The sequence below is a fragment of the Elephantulus edwardii genome, unplaced genomic scaffold, assembly GCF_000299155.1.
Source record: "Elephantulus edwardii isolate Elephantulus edwardi_28Jun2011 unplaced genomic scaffold, EleEdw1.0 scaffold00034, whole genome shotgun sequence".
NCBI lineage: Eukaryota > Metazoa > Chordata > Mammalia > Macroscelidea > Macroscelididae > Elephantulus > Elephantulus edwardii.
In genome coordinates this window covers 7518545-7538178 of record NW_006399784.1, presented here as the reverse complement: position 1 = coordinate 7538178, position 19634 = coordinate 7518545, and the positions used below count along the sequence as shown (strand labels likewise).

The 19634-nt window shown below is 35.3% G+C and overlaps 1 protein-coding gene across 1 annotated transcript in view; it reads right to left on the bottom strand.

Annotated features, from left to right (window-relative positions):
* Positions 1-19634, bottom strand: part of CADM2 (cell adhesion molecule 2) — a gene marked incomplete at its 5' end in the record, with an annotated part of 504333 nt that overhangs the window by 364553 nt on the left and 120146 nt on the right. Inside the window, one exon of the mRNA XM_006884441.1 lies at positions 10328-10477. Coding sequence (XP_006884503.1) covers positions 10328-10477 — 150 coding nt within the window. The remainder of the gene's footprint in view (positions 1-10327; positions 10478-19634) is intronic.

Genomic DNA, 19634 nt, shown 5'->3' with positions numbered 1-19634 from the left:
GCCAGTGAGAACATATTTTAAACTTTTTATGTTTGGAAATTTTTCTTTAAAATATTTATGAAATTACTGTCAATAAACCTATTCTCTAAGATCCTAAAAAATTATATTCTGCCAACTTCCCTAATAAGCTTCATAATCTTGAGTGTTCTCTGTGGTCAGTGAGCTACTGCGATGGATTTAAGACCCAGTAAAACAGTAGGATTGGTATTACAGATTAGTACAAAGAGTTGTAGAAGTGTGAGGATATATATGACCTGGTGGCAATTAGTTTTGTACTGTTCATGTTGTTGATCAAGACTATACCCTTTTGCAGAGTTTAGAGGTCAAATTCAGCCATCTGTACAGTATCAAAAAGGAAAAAAAAATTGACATTTAGACAATCTACCACCAAAGACCTTTTTAAAGTGTTAAAAAGCAAATGTATTGTTTTGAAAAGAAATCACACCTGTCTCACATAAAACTATGGGCTTGAATCAACAGGACATGGCAACGGATCATTCTTTGAACAAAAGATTGTTAGAGAGCCAGAACTGATGGGACAGTACCAAACATTAATACCACATGAGCTGGACAAGTAATTATGAAGACTGAAGAAGAAATGGTGCCTTTAATTAAGCTATTGACAATATCAATTGTTGTTATGTGTGTCGAGTCACTTGCGACTTATAGCAACCCTATGTACAACATCCTTAAACTCTGCTCTGTACTGTGCCAATTGCACTGTCACAGACACTCCAATCCCAATTACCCCAATCACTCAATCAATCCACCTCATAGAGGGGCTTCCCCTCCTGTGCTGTCCTTCCACTGTACCAAGCATAATGTCCCTCTCTAAGTAATGGTCCCTTCTTACAACATGTCCAAAGTATGTTAGACGGAGCCTCAGGATCCTTGCCTCCAAGGAGCCACCTGGTTTAACCCTTTCCAGGATGAATCTGTTTGTTTTCTTAGCAGTCCATCATATTCTCAATACTCTTCCCCAGCACCACAGCTCAAAGGCATCAATTCTCCTTCTGTCCTCCTTAGTCATTGTCCAACTCTCTGATGCATAACAAGTGATTGCGAAGACCATGGCCTGTATCAGACGCACCTCAGTCTCCAGAGAGACACCATTGCTCTTCACTACTTTACTACTTTAGAGAGGTCCCTAACAGCAGACTTTCCCATGGCAATGCGCCTTTTAATTTCCTGGCTACTGGCACCAAGAGTGTTGACCATGGAGCCAAGCAGACTAAAGTTGTTAACAATCTCAATCTCTTCACCATCCATCCTGATGCTGCCAATTGGTCCAGTGGTAAGAATCTTTGTCTTCTTGACATTGAGCCTCAATCCATACTGAAGGCTGCTGTCCTTGACCCTTTGCAGCAAGCACTTCAGGTCCTCCTCAGTTTCAGCAAGCAGGGTTGTGTCATCTGCATAATGCAGATTGTTGATAGATCTTCCACCAATCTTGACCCCACATTTTTCCTCATATAGCCCAGCCTCCTGGTTAATCTGTTCTGCATACAGGTTGAAAAGGTATGGAGACAGGGCACATCCCTGGCATATTCCTTTCCCAATTTCTGAAGAATGAACAAGACCATTTTGGAAGAAGTGAAGTCAGAATTTTCTGTAGAAGCAATTGTAACAATATTGTCTCTTATACTTTGAACATGTACTAAGAGAAACCAGTCCTAGCTAAGGACATATTTACTTCTAAAGTAGATTAAATAAGAATCTCAACAAAATGACTCCATGTGCTGTCAAGTCAAAAGTCCCATTCATAACTGACTCTCCAGAGACCATAAATAGCATGGGAGAAGATTGTTCATATTTCTCTTGGGTAGGAGCTAGTGAATAGAACCACATGTCTTTAGGTTGGTAGTTCAATTCCTTATCAATCAAGCCACTAGAGCTCCCTGCTTCAATAAGTCTTAAAAAAATAAACAAACAAACAAACAAAAACCCAACCAAAAAAACAGGAAAAAAAAAGTGATTGTATATTCAGAATGCTGTAGGTCCAGGCAATGTTTTGTTCTATTTTCCATATGATTATTATGGTTTGGAACCAACTCAATAGCATCTAACAACATTTCTTGTATTCTTGCATTGTTAGGTGTTGTCAAGCCAATCATGAATCATGGAGACCCTAGAAACATTGTTCTCAGAACCCTGTTCTATCCTTAGTCAACCTCAATATTTCTGACACCCCTGAATCATTGCCACAGTCAATATGTCAATCTATGTAATCTAGTTTCTTCCTATCTTGTTCTGACTTTCTATCCTTCTAAACATCATGTCATTCCTAAAGACAGTCTCCTCCTAAAAACATGTCCAAAGTAAGTGAGTTAGAGTTTGAAAATTCTTGCTTCAAAGGAGCAACCTTGTTTCACCCTTTCAATGAGAGACCTATTTATGCTCTTAATGGTCTATGATATATTTAATACTCTTCTCCAGGACCACAACTCAAGGCAAAAGTTCTTCCTGCCATCCTTAATCATTGGTCCAACTCTCTCTTTTAGACTGACATTGTTGCTCTCAGCAGTCTGAAGAGGTCCTTGACAGATTTTCCAAATGTAATATGTCTTTTGATTGAATGACTTTTGATGCCAAAATTGTTGTTTGTGGATCTGATCAGGTGAAATTGTTAACAACTTCAATCTTTTCTCCATATTTCATGATACAGCTTATTGGCCTGTTGATGAGAATTTTTGCTTTATTGATGTTGAGATTCAATCTATATTGAAGGCTACAGCCCTACACCTTTTTAAGTGAGTACTTCAACTCTTCCTTATCTACAGCAAGCAAGGCCATGTCATCTGCATAATGTAGATTGTCGATAAGTCTTCTTCCAATCCTGATGTCACATTCTTCTTCATAAAGTCCAGCCTGTCAAATGATCTGTTCAGTATACATATAGATTGAAAGGTATGGAGAAACAAAAAATCCCTGATTCATGACTTTCTTTATTCCGTACCATGCAGTGCTTCCTTGCTCTGTTTAGATACTAGCTTCTTGGTCTGAGTATAATCCAAGTAGACATCAGAAGAGATGCTGTATAGACAAAATGAATGTAACAAGAAATTTTGTTTATTGAACTAGAACACTGAGAAGCCAAAAGAAAGAGAATAAATGATGGTTAAAACACTGAACAGAAGATATCAGATGGCAGCTCATGAAGACAAAGGAAAGTATTATAACAAAATGTTCAGAGGTCAGAAAATCAAAAGAAAAGAACTTGCTTTGAATTTATCAAGTTGAAGGAATTGAAAAGCAAATTCAAACCTTGAGTTACAATATTGATAGATGCTACGGGCAAAATCTAGATTGATTTAGGAAGCATCAAAAGAAGACATAAAGAATACACAGAATCATTGTACAAAAAAATTTTAAAAAATGGCTGACACAGAATCATTTCATGAAGTAGCATATAATCAAGAACCAATAGTAATAAAGGAAGAAGTTTAAGCTGCAGGCAGAATTGGCAAAAATTAAGGCCCAAGAATTAATGGAATGCAAATGAAGATATTTCAAGAAACAGATGCAGCCCTGGATGTTCTCACTAGGTTTTGCTGAAAAAGATCTCGATAACTGTTACCTGTCCAACTCACTGACAGAGATCCATATTTATCCCCATAGAATGTAGAAATTGTTGAACAATATCATTTATATCATATACAAGCAAAATCTTTCAGAAAATTATACAAAAATTGACTAAAATAGGACATTGACAGAGAAAGGTCAGAAAAACAATCTGATTTTAGAAGTGGTCATGATACTAGGGATATCTTTGCCGATGCCAGATGGAGTTTTGCTGAAAGCAGAGAGTACTAGTAGGCTATTTACGTATGTTTTATCAGCTATGCAAAGACATTGACTGTGAGGATCATAACAAATTGTGGTTATCATTGAGAAGAATGGGGATAATGGAACCCTTGAAAGTGTTTATGCAAAAATGTTTCTTATATTAACATATGAAAAAGTAGTATGAGTTTATAATCAGAAATAGCTATATTCCTCTTTATTTTACCAGAATGATAAAGATAACATTAGTTTCACATTGGTCATTTTTTTCCATGTAATATCTATGTCCCTTGTGAAGACCTCCCTATTGACCTTTTTTGACGAAAAGACCTAGGATAAAGGCATCAACTTAATTCTTGACCATCAACTGCTTTCCCTCAACTACTTATTCCAAATAAACAAATAACACTTTTGCACATAATACTCATGAGCTATCATCTCGATCTCTTTGTCCACTCTCATAGCCAAAATCCCTCAGAGGCCTGAATCTCCAAGTAGCAAACAAGGCTACCAAATATACCTCTTGGAGAGTTTGGTCTCAGCACCAATGCCAGCGAGCAACCCTTGTTCTATTTTTCAGAGACACTTTGCTGTCTCCCTCCTTCTCTTCATCCGTTGCTCTCTCATCAAAAATTTCTATTAGCACAGATATCTGAGTTTAAGGATACAGAATTCATGTGAGAACTGAAAACTGGCTTTATCTCAGAGGTCCTCAACTTCAAATACCTTTTTTAAAAAAATCTTCAAAAATATAGTATTTACTTGTCTCTGGGGTTGGAAAAAGTTACATATAAATTTACAGATATAGATAAATATAGACAAACATAAATATAAATCATAAAAAATACTGAAAATGAAGAAACACAATATTGGTGTTTTATTTCTTGTAGTAATAACTCCATCTGTAGAAATTCTGGATGATTCTGGGAATTTGACATGGTATTTCTAGTCAGAGACAACTACTGAGTTTTCACTATAACTTTCTCTTATTGCCGTCCAGTTGGAATCATCTCATAGATGATCCTTCAGTGAATATTTGAAGACTGTAAATAACGTGGAAGGAGATCTTTTGCCTTTATATTGCAGAGTCACTAGTGGATTTAAACTTATCCAAAAGGTAGTTAAAACATCTTGATAACTACACTCCTGAAAATTTCTAAACTTTCCCAGTTGATTTTACTATGGAGCTAAGGCTGGTTTAATAGTAAGGAATTGAGCTGCCAAAGTAAAGTAAAGGAATGTAAAGCTGCTTTGAGAGAGAAAAATGAGCAAGTTCTTCCTCTGAAAATTCACAGGAGGATGAGATGAATTCTGACTTGGTTATACCCAGCAACAACAACAACAACAGAACCAAGAAGTACTTGCAATTTAATTTGAGACAAAAATTAGAAAAGTCAGGTAATATCATCAACATTAGCTAGCATCTTCCAGAGCTGCTAGAGCCAAGACATGTTTTTTTCCCTCTCTTGTTCTTCAGGACAGGGTCTGTTTGCCTGTCAGTTATGAGTTATTCTTACTTACATTTACAATATTTTATTTATAGTGCTTACAGAATTTTTTTACTTAGGCTCTGAATAATTTTATACATTTTTGGCTCAGAATAAGTCTACTGCTTGGATATAATATTTATGGAGAAAGATCACCAGGACTTTTTCCTTGGTATTATCATTTTCTTAGTCATTAAAAGCCACATGAAAACTATATGTGCCACAAAGGGACGTTTTTATTCATGAAAGAATTAAATATTTTTCCATTATTTTACTGTCACCAATATTTATGATTACAAGAAAGAGTATTATGTTATATGACAAAAGTTTGTCTTATTAGCAACACAAAAAAGGTAGACATTTTCAATGGCATTTAAAGCTGTGACATAAATTGAGAAAGGATAAGGAAATAAAGTGCATATTTCAACAATTAAACAGCATGAGCACATATATGTTGGTGCTTTGTAATAGTGTGAACATGTAGGAATATATTTTATATACCCTAAACACTGCATGATATTTTTGCCCATAATTAATCCTCATTATAGAGAGAGTTGCTTCATTTTCAAGTTCTTCTAAATTTCTACTTCTTGGATATATTCTATTTTCTAAAAAGAACACATACTAGCTTGAAGTACCTCAAGTCATAGCATTAAATACTGCAAAGAGAACAGCTCAAAGAGTGACAAGAACAGGAACAAAAAAGACATTTACTATAGATTTTTGTTTCTGTGCCTGGAGATTAGACCTCAGAAGTGCAGATGCCACTGTAACCATGACTTTTAAAAATTATATTAAAAGTAGTACAATAAGTGGTTATTTATAGTAGAGATCATGATTGTACACCTGTAGGATGAAAGAATTTAAAAAATAACAGTCTATTATAAAAATATATAATTATGTATGAGATAATTTTTTCATTGATGTATTATACATCAGTATTCAAAATATAGTAAAAAAGAGCATTAAACCAGATTGTTTCATTAAAAGCAAAAGAGAAAAGTAGATTTATTAATTAATGTATTTTATATATTTTTTAATATTTATGTATAATCAAATTTACAAATTAAACACTGAAACTATTTCTTTGATATCCCTAAAAACACAATGTTCCCAAAATACTTCATTTTGCTTTTGTTTTCTATTTTATCATTGAGAATGAGAAAATTTCTTTAAAAGGTAATGTCTTATGTTTGGATACTGTGGAGTTTGTAATTCAAAATTACTTTCCTTCCTAGTCATTGAATTTAACTTTGCCATGTAGATGATTAGGAATATGTGAATAGGGCACATTTCACAAGGGGATAGTCTAGGCTCACCAGTCCACAAGGAGCCTGGTTATTCTCACCAATCCACAAAAGGAATGTCTAATTTCGCCAATAAATTGAGCAGATCTAGCACAGAAGAGAAAGATCCTCCCTGCCAGGAAAAGACCAAGTAAGAGAATCTAGTGCCTCTTCAGATCCTGATATTATTGCACCAGACAGACTAAGAGGGCCTACAGAAGCAACAGCCATAGGAAGCCATCGCAGAGAACCAGAGAACCCACATAACACAGAGTTGACTGCTACTCTACACACACAGAATCAGAGTTAGGCTTCGAGACTTTGCCCAAGTTTGTTAGACACCTGGTGTGGCATTGGAGGGAAGAGTGTGGAGAGCCAATCTTGGTAGGGCTTAGAATTTTGTAACATGCCCTAAAGTCTCAAAGGTTCAATGCTGAGGTGCCTGAGAGCACATTTCAAAAGCTGTCCTGACCATGGTGTCTTATTAACCTGAATTATTACTAGCCTTTTTACTTTCTCAATATGGTTCTATGTGAGTGATCTGTTAGCTAGCCCATTGCACTTTGAACCCAGTAAAGCGGTAAATTTAATGTTGAGTAGAAAGAGGTATGGGCATGTGAGGGACATGGCTGACCTCATGGGAATTGGTTTTGTGTTATTGGAACTGTTGATGGGGATAGTTCCCTTTTGTAAAGTCAGAAAAAGTCAGATATGGCCATGTCCACATGGCCTTTGTACTTTTTTTACTGATATACTTGTCCTGAATAAAAATTATTATGATAAAATAATTTCTGAATCACAGCTAAACCTCTATGGGATTTCCCAAGCTGTCTGCACCTCATGTGGTACACAGTTCTTAGAGAGGTTAGCAGTATCAGGCCCTTTGGATTATGCCAGTGAATGGCATCTAAATACGTGTGTGTGTATAATAATTGTACTACATTACTATTAAAGCAAAATATTATTAAATATCTGTGTCTGAATTTTGTTTTTAGCATTGATACATTTTCTTTCCAATGACATTTTTATCACAAAAGCACCAGTAATTTAAAAACAAAGCATAAGGCCTCTATAACATTGGAATGATTAAAACTTGGACATGCTTTATAATAGTAATAAGAGTTGTTAAAACCAGGAAGAAGTTTTCATGTTTTACATTTGAGAAATTTTAAAGCAGTTAATTAACTCACAAAATTTGTTTTTTACCCTAGAATAATATCCTTTATAAAAAGGCTTAAGAATTAATTTTCAATCTTAAGTCATTTCTCGTTGCAGTCACTTCATAATCTTATGAACTATGGTTAAATTTCTTACAATGGGGTAGATGCTCAAAAGCATTAACTAACATAAAAGAGTGATCAAATTATATGTGCATTTGTTTGACAATAAATCAAGAACATTAAGTAATCAATATCATCCATTAAAAGAGGTCATAGATACAAATTATATCAATGATTTAATACAGTGCTTAGCAGATGAATATTTTAGAATTCATTTTCAAACTATTTAAAACATCTTTAAAGGACAAAACCAACTAATAAAATAACAAAACTTTACAGTCAGAGGTCCTTGTTAAACATGAATGATTATACACTAAAGACTCTAATCAGAACATTAACAGAGCCATAGTTTTAGCTTTATGTCTGGTCTCCATCTCTGTCATGAGACCTTTATCAGCTCCCTCCCATATGTTCACATGTAAATGTGTCCATTAATGATATCTACTCTAGTTGTCTCAAAGACAACAAAATAAACCAATGTAAATAAAATCTTTTTATAAATAATAAAGCAGTACAGAAATGACAAGGATTCTAAACCCTTCTTGTTTAATTCCTATTTCTACATATTATTTGTCCTCTGTTAATGTATTCTACAATGTGTTTTGTTTGTATGTTTGTTTATTGCTAGTCTTTATGTCTTGGAACTTTTTCTGTGTGCTTTTAATACCTAGTACAACTTGACAAAACCCAATCCACTTCCATCCAGTCTATTCTGCCTCTTAGTGACCCTATCACACAGAGTAAAATTGCCCTATGGGATTTTTAAGATATTAAAACTTAATGAGAACAGACGGCCACATCTTTCTCCTTCCAAGCAGCTGGTGGGTTCTAACTATCAACCTTTTACGTAGTAGTTGAGGCTTTAACCACTAAGGCAATAAAACTCCTTCCTGGTACAACAGAGACCTCAAATATTTATCAAATGAATGTACACATATTTGATCAATTTTTCATTATATTTTAAATCTTTTAGAATATCTGACTGTATTTACAGTCTAGTGTATATATAGAATAAATTAGATAACTGTACATAATATAATAAATTTATATTTAAGTGGTATGAGGAGATTAAATGGTGTTTTGATCTATCTTTTCATTATAAATATGAGACTTATTTAAAATAATTTTATTGCATTCTATACATATTCATAAGAAACCCAGGCATTAAGATCATGTTGAATAGCTTATAATTACACTGATAGTTATATGTTATAGTCTGTAGTGCATATTTTTACCAACCAAAAGGTCTTGCCTCTTTGGTGGTTCCAATCTATCAGTAGCCACTAGAGTAAGAATGGGCAATATACTCCCCTTGGGATTTATTTACAGAAGCATAAATCCAAAAGAGGGACAATCACTAAGAGTCTCAACCAATTTATGACAGTGAAGAGTCTTTATAATATTTTCATTTCTATAGAACAATAATTCAGTAGTTCAATACCATTTGGACATTGATTTTCATCTCCATATGTAAACAATGGGTAAATACTTTGAAATAGTGTACATTTTCAGCTTTTGGCTTTAATTATATGATATGAACCTCCTTTTAAAAACGCTCTAATAAAACCCTAAAAGAAGTCTAATAAAACCCTATGTACTATTCAATTAAAAGTCCAAATTAATACGTGAAGTCCAACTCAATTTCTAGTAAATTTAGCACTTGTTTAAATTTCTTTTGGAAAGTTTCTGTTATTCACTCAGTAACACCTAGCATCAATATTATTATAGGACTCCTCTCTATAATTCTTATTGTCAAACTCAATTAAAAACAAAATATTAAACTATCCAAAACGTTAGTGCACCTCCAAAATCTATTTTATTAGTAAAGCTAATAAAAATAATATATTGTATTACCAATAATAAGGAAAAAAGATCACTCAATCTATACACAAACCATTTACAAAAAAGGAAAGCATACAGACAGGTTCATCCTAGAGAGGGTGAAGCCAGACTGCTCCTTGGAGGCAAGGATTATGTGGCTTTCTCTGACATACTTTGGGCATTTTGCAAAGAGGGACTGGTCCTCAGAGAGCGACATCATTCTTGGAAGGGTGGAAGGATGGAGAAAGATAGGGAGACCATCGATGAGATGGACTGATACAGTGACAAAGATAATGAGATCAGGTATGTCAGAGGCAGTAAAGTTGGCACAGTATAGAGAAGATTTCCGTGTTTTTTAACATAGAGTCACCATGAGTTGCAAGTGACTTGACTGCACATAACAAGATGGCTATAAAGAAGATGATTCCTAAGAGAAGGGAAAAATTCTTTTGAAAAACAGAATTACAACTCTTTATTAAGAAGTTGACATAGGTTATCTTTAGTGTTTATGACTTGCAAAACAAAGTATTTAATATTTAACATGTTTAAACACAAGCAAAAGCTGTTTGCTAATCAAAAGGAATAATTTGACTCATCTCAGAAAAAGAAATTCATTATAATTAGGATATTTCAGAATATGATTAGAGCATTGGCAAGAAAATATATTCACCTTTCTTGTCGTCGAAGTACAGGGTCTGTTGAGCTGGATTTGACCACTGGAGGGAGGTGTTATCATTTTGATCAACTCTGCAGGTCAAAATTGCAGTTCCACCTTCAACAACTGTTACATTCTGTGTCAGTGGAAACTGCCCTTGGCTGCCTATAAGGGGATTAAGGAAAAAATTGATTAAATAAAAGTTATAAAATGATTAGTACTCATGATACTTCTATTCTACATTGGACTTATATTTTCACAGACACAAAAATATTTGCTAAACCAACCAAACAATCATAATTGAACTATGAATTAGAAAGTAATTAAAAAATAATTGTGAATCCAAATCCAGAGGACAGCACCCCGATATACCATTTGAATGTCTCTGTACTTCTCTCAAAAGTTCCAAGGAGCTTTTATTTCTCCCTTCTAGCCACACATAAAGATTTATATTCAGATTGTAACATGATAATCATTACTTTCATTTGACCTTGCACTAATTACAGATACTACTTGTCTGGGTCGCCTTTGAAGATAAGACTCTAAAATCATTTTAAATGAATTGAACGTGTCAATACTATTTTAAAGCAGTACAGAAAAAAAATATAAAGCAGTCTGTGAAATATGGATTCTTTAACGTTAGATTTCTAAAAAAGGTAATTTGAATAATAATAAAAAATATAATTTTGCCTTGGTTGTTGTAGATGTGTGGAGTTTTTATTGTTTTTGTGGGTTTTGGTTTTTTGGGTTTTTTTTTTACAACTAAAAAACATGTTGGAAAAACAATGTGTGTATTCTTCAAAAACGTTTTCATGTGATGGAATGTTCATCAAAATCATGAAGTGATTAGTCTGAGTTCACATAATAATCCTTTGTCTTATTTTTAATTTCCTGATTTTCTCTAATAAATTCTTTTTATTTCTTTTTGATTAGAAAAAGAATATATTTTTAATGACCCCTGTCAATTTCGGTGTCATGAGTACCTAATCAAGCTTTCTATCTCTCCAAGTGCAATACTAATTTATTAAAGTAATTCATGTAGCAACGTCAATTAATAAGTCCACTTTTAATAGTTAAAACCAAAATTCATGCACAGAGAAATTTAATAATATGGATTTCACTTTTGCAAAATGATCTGGAGATGGGCTCTGTCTTGTCTAGCAAGAACGATCAGCATGAGTAAAAATTCAGTTTGCTTGATCCAGGTTAAAATATGTGAGCAGGTAGTTCATTAAGTCATGGCTAATTTACATATGCAAGAATATTATTATGACTTAATCACACCCAAGGAATATATTTCCCTTTTCTTCTTTAGTTTTGCAATGATTCTATCATTACTGCAAGCACCACTTGAGGTTATGCTAGAGCTATTGGCTTAAAGAATCTTATTACCAAGAAGCCTGTTGATTGGCATCATAAGAGACAGAAGGGCCTGAAGGGGAAAATTTCTTTCCAGATCTCAATGACACAAGCACAGAGGTTCATGACCACATTATATAATTAAACCTATCAAGTATGAAGAATCTGATATCAGGAGCTTTGTCTCTTCCAAGCCAACCTCTTAAAGTCACTATGGCAACTCCCCAGGATATCTCCCTATAATCTTTAGGGTGGAGTTTTTAAATTGAGGTTAGGAGATGTCTGGAATAAATTCTTTGATAGTTGACTTGAAAGTCAACAGGAGCCAGAGTGGGATGTGTTTTGCCTTCAGCTCAGAGGTGACCTCTAGCAGGGAAAACATGGAGAACTATCAATCTTGTGAAGTGAGGTGAGGCGAAAAACCACATAAGAAAAAAACAGGAGCTGAAACAGAAAGCAGGAATAATTACTAGAAATATCAGATTAGCAGCTCATAAGAAGGAAGTTTAGAATGATTTTCGTAGTTTGCTTGATTCATTTCCCTGGTATTGACCTAATGCATAATTTGAGTCACCTGTGGGGGCTAGGCAGGGGGTTCTTGAAATAATGCAAAGCACACAACTGCTAATAAATATACATAATTCAAAACAGATAGAATCTTCACTCTCAACTGGTACATGAATAATATAGCCTGCTTCTTTAAGAAATGGAGAAATAACCCTGAGACTTACAACAATGCCATTCACTATATTTGCTAAATAATTTTCAAAACATTCCCATAAGAAATATTATCCTTTTCATTTCACAGATGGGTAAACTGACACTAGGAGGTTAAATGATTCTTCCATGGTGAGACAAAGTCAATGAACCATTAGAAATTTGTTCTGAAATTCAAGATTTTTATTCTTTGTACCCTACAATAGCTGCTGACAAAAAACTGTTGTTTAAGTCACATTTAACTAATTAGTAATATATGGTTTAATGTGACTTAGATAACAGCCTTTTGATGGGATTTGGGGGGGTTGTTTTTTAAATGAGAAACCGTTTAGCCAGTGAAACTTTAAATGACCTATCTAGGCAAACAATGTTCTCACACATTTCAGTTACACTCTGACAATCACCTAAGTAACTTTAATATAATGAAAAATAAACAACCTAAATTTAAAAAAAAATATCCCACTATAGTCAGAATTTAACTTCTGATAATTATTTTATCTTTTCTTCCTGGTCCACAGGAAAGATTTTTTTTATTTGTTAAGATAGGGAAACTTAAAAAAAAAAAAGTCAGTATCTATACATACACTGACACGGAAACATCTTGTCCTTCCTCCAGGTAGGGAAAAGGGAAAGCTTCTCTCCACATTTCTCTCCCTTTGGGCTCTGACTTTCAAGTGTCAGGACGTCAGTGCTCAGGAACCTGAAGGCTTAAATCCCTGCAGTCAAATAATTTAGTATTTCCCAATAGAGAGAAAACTCGTGTGGAGACTCTACTAATCCTAAATACCCTTAGGAGGTAAGAATTGTAAAATCAATTCAAAAGGCAGTGTTTCTGACAAAGTTCTCAAAGCTTGAGTTGCCTTTTTACATCTGGTTATAACCTAGAGTGAGAACACCAAACTAGCTGTCACTTTGCATATATAATTCATTGTGGTTCAAAATCAACATTATCATTCATTAGCAGAGTCCTTCCAACAAAATTACGAATTACTCCAAATATCACAACTTCATATTTCTCCTCCATAGACATCTACTAAATGCTCGTATGTCTCGTATGAATCAATATCATGGGTATGAGTGGAAGAAGTCTGTGAAGAACTTTGGCAAAGTTATCAGCAACTTTAGGGTATGATGATTGAGAGTAAAGGAGGAAGAGATTTTATGGAATGGAATTTTATGGTATGGAATAGTACTCAATTTGTTTGTCAAATTGGAGATTTCAAAGATGCATTACCTACATCCCTGGGGTCTCCTCTGACTAAGTTGATCATTCTAGATTTCAGAGAAGTTACTCTTATGAAGAGTTTCTTCACTGTACACAGGAGCCCTTATGGTCCAATGATTTAATGCTCAGCCGCAAACCAAAAGGTTAAGGATTTAAATCCCTGTTTCTCTGTGGCAGAAATACGATGACAGGTGGCTTCCTGGAAGTATTTGAAATTCTTTGGGGCATTTCTGTTCTGTCTTATAGCGTCACTTTGGGTGGGAATCAATTCAGTGGCAAAGAATTTTTGTTCTACGGTTGGTACAATTGATTGTTCTGTTTGATTGTTAACTAAAAGTTTGGATATTTGACTCCAGCAAAACAACCTCACATAGAATCCTGGCAATTAAAAATAGAAAGAAACTGACACACATGAAGTTTTCATGAACAAGGATGAATTCAAAGCCTACTGGTGGTCATTAACTTTTATCAAACAAAGTTGTTATGAGATTCAAAAGAAACCCAGGCTTCCAATTTGTAATCTAAAAGGATGATTATTATTTTTACATTCAATTATGACTCTCACTTTCCTACACACCTATTTATGTTTACTCCCTTTTATTATTTATATGATTATCACTCTTCCTTACTTGAAGTTAATTTATTTAAGAGTCAGGCAATAAGGATATTTTATTTACTTAGCATATTCACAATTATCTCCTTTAGTATTCTGTTCTGTACATGGAAATTCTCAATAGCTGCTCACTGTTGGAGACAAAAATGGTAACCTTTAAATCACATCTTTTGGGAAGAACTAGCCCTTTGGAAAATGTATAATAATGGAAAAGGGGAGTATCCATGAAAAAAACATAAAACCTCAAAGAAATAGAGTGACACAGAAATTGAAATTATGTGCTTACGCATAGTACAGTTTGTAAGTATGGTGCAGGAATAGGTTGTGTTTTGATCAGTTGTTTAGAGTTACTAAGAGTTCACTATGGATGGATTCAGTTTGAGGGCATCTAACAATAAGGACAGCTCAAAGAGATGATTTCTTCCTAGAATACTTTTCAAAGCAGAATGTTGAAAACAGCTCAAGTGCACTGCATTTTGTTATGGTCAAAATAGGACAGAAATAGAGACTGATTTCTTCACTAGCAGCAGAACTTCCCCAACATAACCACAAAACAGACCAAGGAAAAACTACCCAAAATTCAGTCAGAAAAGAGGTAAGGATATTTTGGTATGATTTCTTAGGAAATTTGTTTTATAAAGTCTACTTGTACATCCATTTCTTTAGTATCAAGGTAGAAATGTGAAAATTTCTTTAAAAATGAAATTTTGATCTCAAGATGGACACTCAGAATATGGCTTATGTGTCTAGAGAGCAGAAAACAGAACATGAGGGCATAAGACCATGAATGTCTTTCTAAAAGGGTCAGAAGGTGTGAGAGTAGCCCTGAACCTCACGTGTGAGCAGAAAGCAGCTAAAAGAAACATCGTTCAGCCCCATGGTATCTCTAGAGCCGTGCCAGTAGCAAGAGGTTCATTTATTTGTTGTTAATTCACAGACTTCACTCACAACTGTGGTACTACTAATGGCGTTTATTAAAGACCTAAGTTGGAAAGTTGGTGAAGCAAAGACGTTCTCACAATACATTTAGGTTTTGTTCAGCAGTCCCAAACCAGATTAACAGCAAAACCCAATTCGTTAATTAGTGAAAGTCTTGGTTTCAGTTTAGCAAAATAAATGTAAGGAGTCTCTGGTTTCCTCAATGATCCAGTAAGGTTTTCCTCAGGGGAGTTAAAAGTCAGCTTCTCCTTCAAGGATCTACAAAACCCTTTAACTATGGGCAAAAAAGATATCAAGAAACCACAGGCCACACCTTGCCACCATTTCTCCATAGCAATTCCACAGTCTCACCACAACCATCACCAGCTTCTCAACCCTACCCAGGGTTTCTCTCTGACCAGGGTCTCACTTTGACCAGTCTTGCTTTAATCTCCTTCAAGTCTTGCTATTCAGTGTGAGAAGCATTCTCTTTCTCTTGTCTGAGTCCCACAGCTATTGATGATTATCAAGACTATGTGTCTGTGGTTAAAGTAGCTGGAGACCAGAGGGGTGAAGGTAATGGCTAAAAAAGCCAACTTCAGGCTAATACCAAATCACCACATTGTGAATGTTCATTTATGACTACTTTTATTGTTCATAAAGTCATTGTTATTTTAGTGAATGAGTTTTTAAAAAACTGACTTATACTAAACTATCTGACTTACGCTAAATGTAGAGGAGAATACAATAGATACTTTTAGGGATTGTATATTGCACTTTCAAAATATGCTATTTTAATCCTAGCTCCAATATATCACTTTGGATATAATTCTATAAGAATATGATCTTTCTTACATTAATGAGGACAGATCACCATCAATGTTAAAAAGACAAAGATTCTCACCACTGGATCAATTGGCAGCATCAGGATGGATGGTGAAGAGATTGAGATTGTTAACAACTTTACTTTGCTTGGCTACACAGCCAACACTCTTGTCACCAGCAGCAAGGAAATTAAAAGACGCATTGTGAAGGGAAAGTCTGCTTTTAGAGACCTCTCCAAAGTACTGAAAAGCAACGGTGTCACTCTGGAGACAAAGGTGCATCTGATACAAGATATGCTCTTTGCTATCACTTGTTATGCATCACAGAGTTGGACAATGACTAGGGAGGATAGAAGGAGAATTGATACCTTTGATCTGTGGTGCTAGAGAAAAGTATTGAGTGTCCCATGGACTTCCAAGAAAACACACAGATTCATCCTAGAGAGGGTTAAACCAGGCTGCTCCTTGGAGGCAAGGATTCTGGGGCTTCGTCTGACATACTTTGGACTCTCCTTTGTAAGGAGAGACTGGTCCCTGGAGAGGGGCATCCTTCTTCGTAGGGTGGAGGGACAGCGCAGGAGGGGAAGACCCTTTATGAGGTGGATTGATTCAGGGACTGGGGTAATCAGGATGAGTGTGTTGGAGGCAGTGTCATTGACAAAAGATAGAGAAGGGTTTAGTGCTGTTGTACATAGGGTCGCTATGAGTTCCAAGCAACTCAATGGCACATAACAACAACAACAAACATTATTTCTGTTGCTGTTATGTGCATCAAGTCGACTACAATACATCACCACCCTATGAACAATGGCTCTAACAATCTTATCATCTCTGAAACAGTGATTCCTTGCTACAGTCACTGTGACAATCCATCTCATCCAAGATCTTCCTATTCTGTGCTGATCCTTTTTTCCTTCCAATTATATCCTTCTTCAAAGACTGGTACCTCCTTGTGACATGCCCAAAGTAAGTGAGCTAGAGCTTCAAAATTCTTGCCTCAAAGGAACAAACTGGTTCAGCTTCTCCAATGAAAGATGTATTTGTTCTCTTGATAGTCAATGATATGTTTAATACTTTGCTCAGCAGCACACCTCAAAGACATTAAATCTTCTTTTGTCATCCTTAGTCATTTTCTTGCTCTCAGATACATAGCAAGCAATTGAGAAGACCATGGCCTGGATTACGTGGACTTTAGTCTCTAGACTTACATCATTTCTCTTTAACACTTTGGAGAGATCCTTGACAGCAGATTTTCCCAATGACACTTCTTTTGATTTCTTGACTGCTGTCCTCAAGTCAACTATGACTCATAGAGATGCTAAGAACAACAAATCTGAGCTTCGTCTATCTTACACAATCCTCTTTATGCTCAAGTCCCTCATGACAGTCACTGAGTGAATCTATCGCATTTAAGTTATTTTTTCTCTTTTGCTAATACTCTACCTTTCCCAGTGTGACAGCTTTCTCATAGGATTGGTTCCTTGTGAAAATACGTCTAAAGTACGTGAGATGATGTCCTTATTATAAGGAGCAATCTGGTTGCATTTAATTCAAGATAGATTTGTTTGTTCTTTGGGAAATTCAGGGCATTTTCAATAATCTTCACCAAACCCATAATTAAAATGTGTTCATTCTTTTTTGATCTTCTTTATTCATTCAAAGCTATTCATGTGCAACTTTCAGATCTGGATGTCTAAGGTCTATCATTCAGATGTCTTCTCTAGTCTATGATAAACCATTTATTTTGTGCTAAATTAATTATTGTATTAAGAAGAGTGCAGTAGGATGGGATACAATCATCCTACTTTTTCGTTTAGGAAAACTTGCTCACCTGGGATTAGCTTCTAGCTCCTCACCAGTCTCTATACCACCAGCCTGTATCACCCATTGTTATCATCTAGCTGTGCCACAAGTGATCATCTACAGGATCCTGGACCATTGCTCACCAGTTTCTTCAAAACCAGCCCATATACCAATAGTCATGTCAATAGTTCCCTTGGTGGATCTGAATCTCTGGGAGACCTTCTAGTGAACCTTAACCCAAGAGCCATAGAAGAATTGGGTAACTGAGCCATGGGTGGTAGATGTTCGTATTAGAAATTCTGGATGCATATTGCTGGTTAAGCATTTGAGATTACACTGACTTGAGATTTCTCATAAATATTCTGCTATTTTGGAAGTAGAAGTGTTATTTATTTCCTAAGCAACATGCCTCTGGCCTCTGGAAACTCTATGAACTTTGATAAATGACAATAGTTATAGAAAGGCTTCAGGCCTTTTGTTCACATGGTCACTATGAGATGTGCTTAACTCATGGCAATCAACAGCAACAACAACATTCTACTATTAATCTCAGCAGGAAAAATCATGAAAACAATTAGGGTCAGGATAGTGGGGTTTGAGACAAAGGTCCACATTCTTTATATGTCTTTGGAGAAAAAAAGCAGTCAACGAAAGAATAAGGAACCTTGGGGCTCTGTGTGGATAAAGGAATATCCGCTGAATAATACAGCTATTGTGTTGTATGTAGTCAGTAATAGAAGGCAAAATTTACTTATGGTATATGAAGTTCTTTGATTGAACTCCTGAGAAGCTGGTTAATTGGATACAGGTAGAAAAGCAGGAAGATAAGAAAAGAGTGAAACTTACAATTTCTTGTTTTTTTGTTATCAGTGGTAGTAGCATATGCAAAGGAAAAGGATGTAGGAACTGAGATAGGTGAAATAAAAACAGAATAAAATTCTACCAGTACAGAGTTATCCCCTTTAATATCAGGCTTTATTAGGAAAGAAAGGAAAAACATGTAGAAGCAACCAGAAATATCTCTCCAACTTGTGGTAATAAAAAAAAGAAAAATAGTTCAGGAGGCAGATGTGCAGAATCAAGGAACTATTTTAATGAGGGGAAATGGCTTAGTAATATGTAAGTTTGTAGGTCATTATTGACATCTTCCTAAGGAATCATTTCTAAAACGGATTGTAAGTGATACATTTAGGGTCATCATCTCTGTTTCTGTATGCTTCAGAATGGAGGAAAATGTATGGGTTAATTATATTAGAGCCAAGATTTTCTATACAACAGAGACAAATGAAACTGGAAAATAAAGTCACAGGACAGATTATACCAGAAGGGGTGATTAGTTTGATAGCGTGGATTAGAGGTGTGATTAGGGTTATTCATCTCTCTAAGGGAAACGGCCCCTCACCTCTCCTAAGAAACAAATGGAATACTCCCGAGAAAGTAATTTATATTCTACATATGTCAAAGACACCGAAGTGGTTTTATGGCAATGATATTCATCCAATAAATATACTTCTTACAGAAGCCATGGCAGGATTTCCCAAACACAGCAATCTTAAGTAGCTTTGCTACTGGAGAACAAGACAAAAATTGATAAAGCTTTGTCAGTTCTATTGAAAACACTTTCATTTATGGGCATTATGTATACAAGGAACATCAAGATAATCATAGGCAAGCAGGAGCAGACTATGGGGGAAGGATTTAACTCAGTAGGGTGAAGCTTTTTAGATGGTTACTCAGGAATGGGATAAATCTAGCAGAAGTTGAAGGCATTGAGACAAAATTCTAAAGCAGCAGTACAGGAGGTTACTGGACCAATGAAAGGCCCTTCTGTTCCCCTAACATCAACAAGACTTAAACAATTCC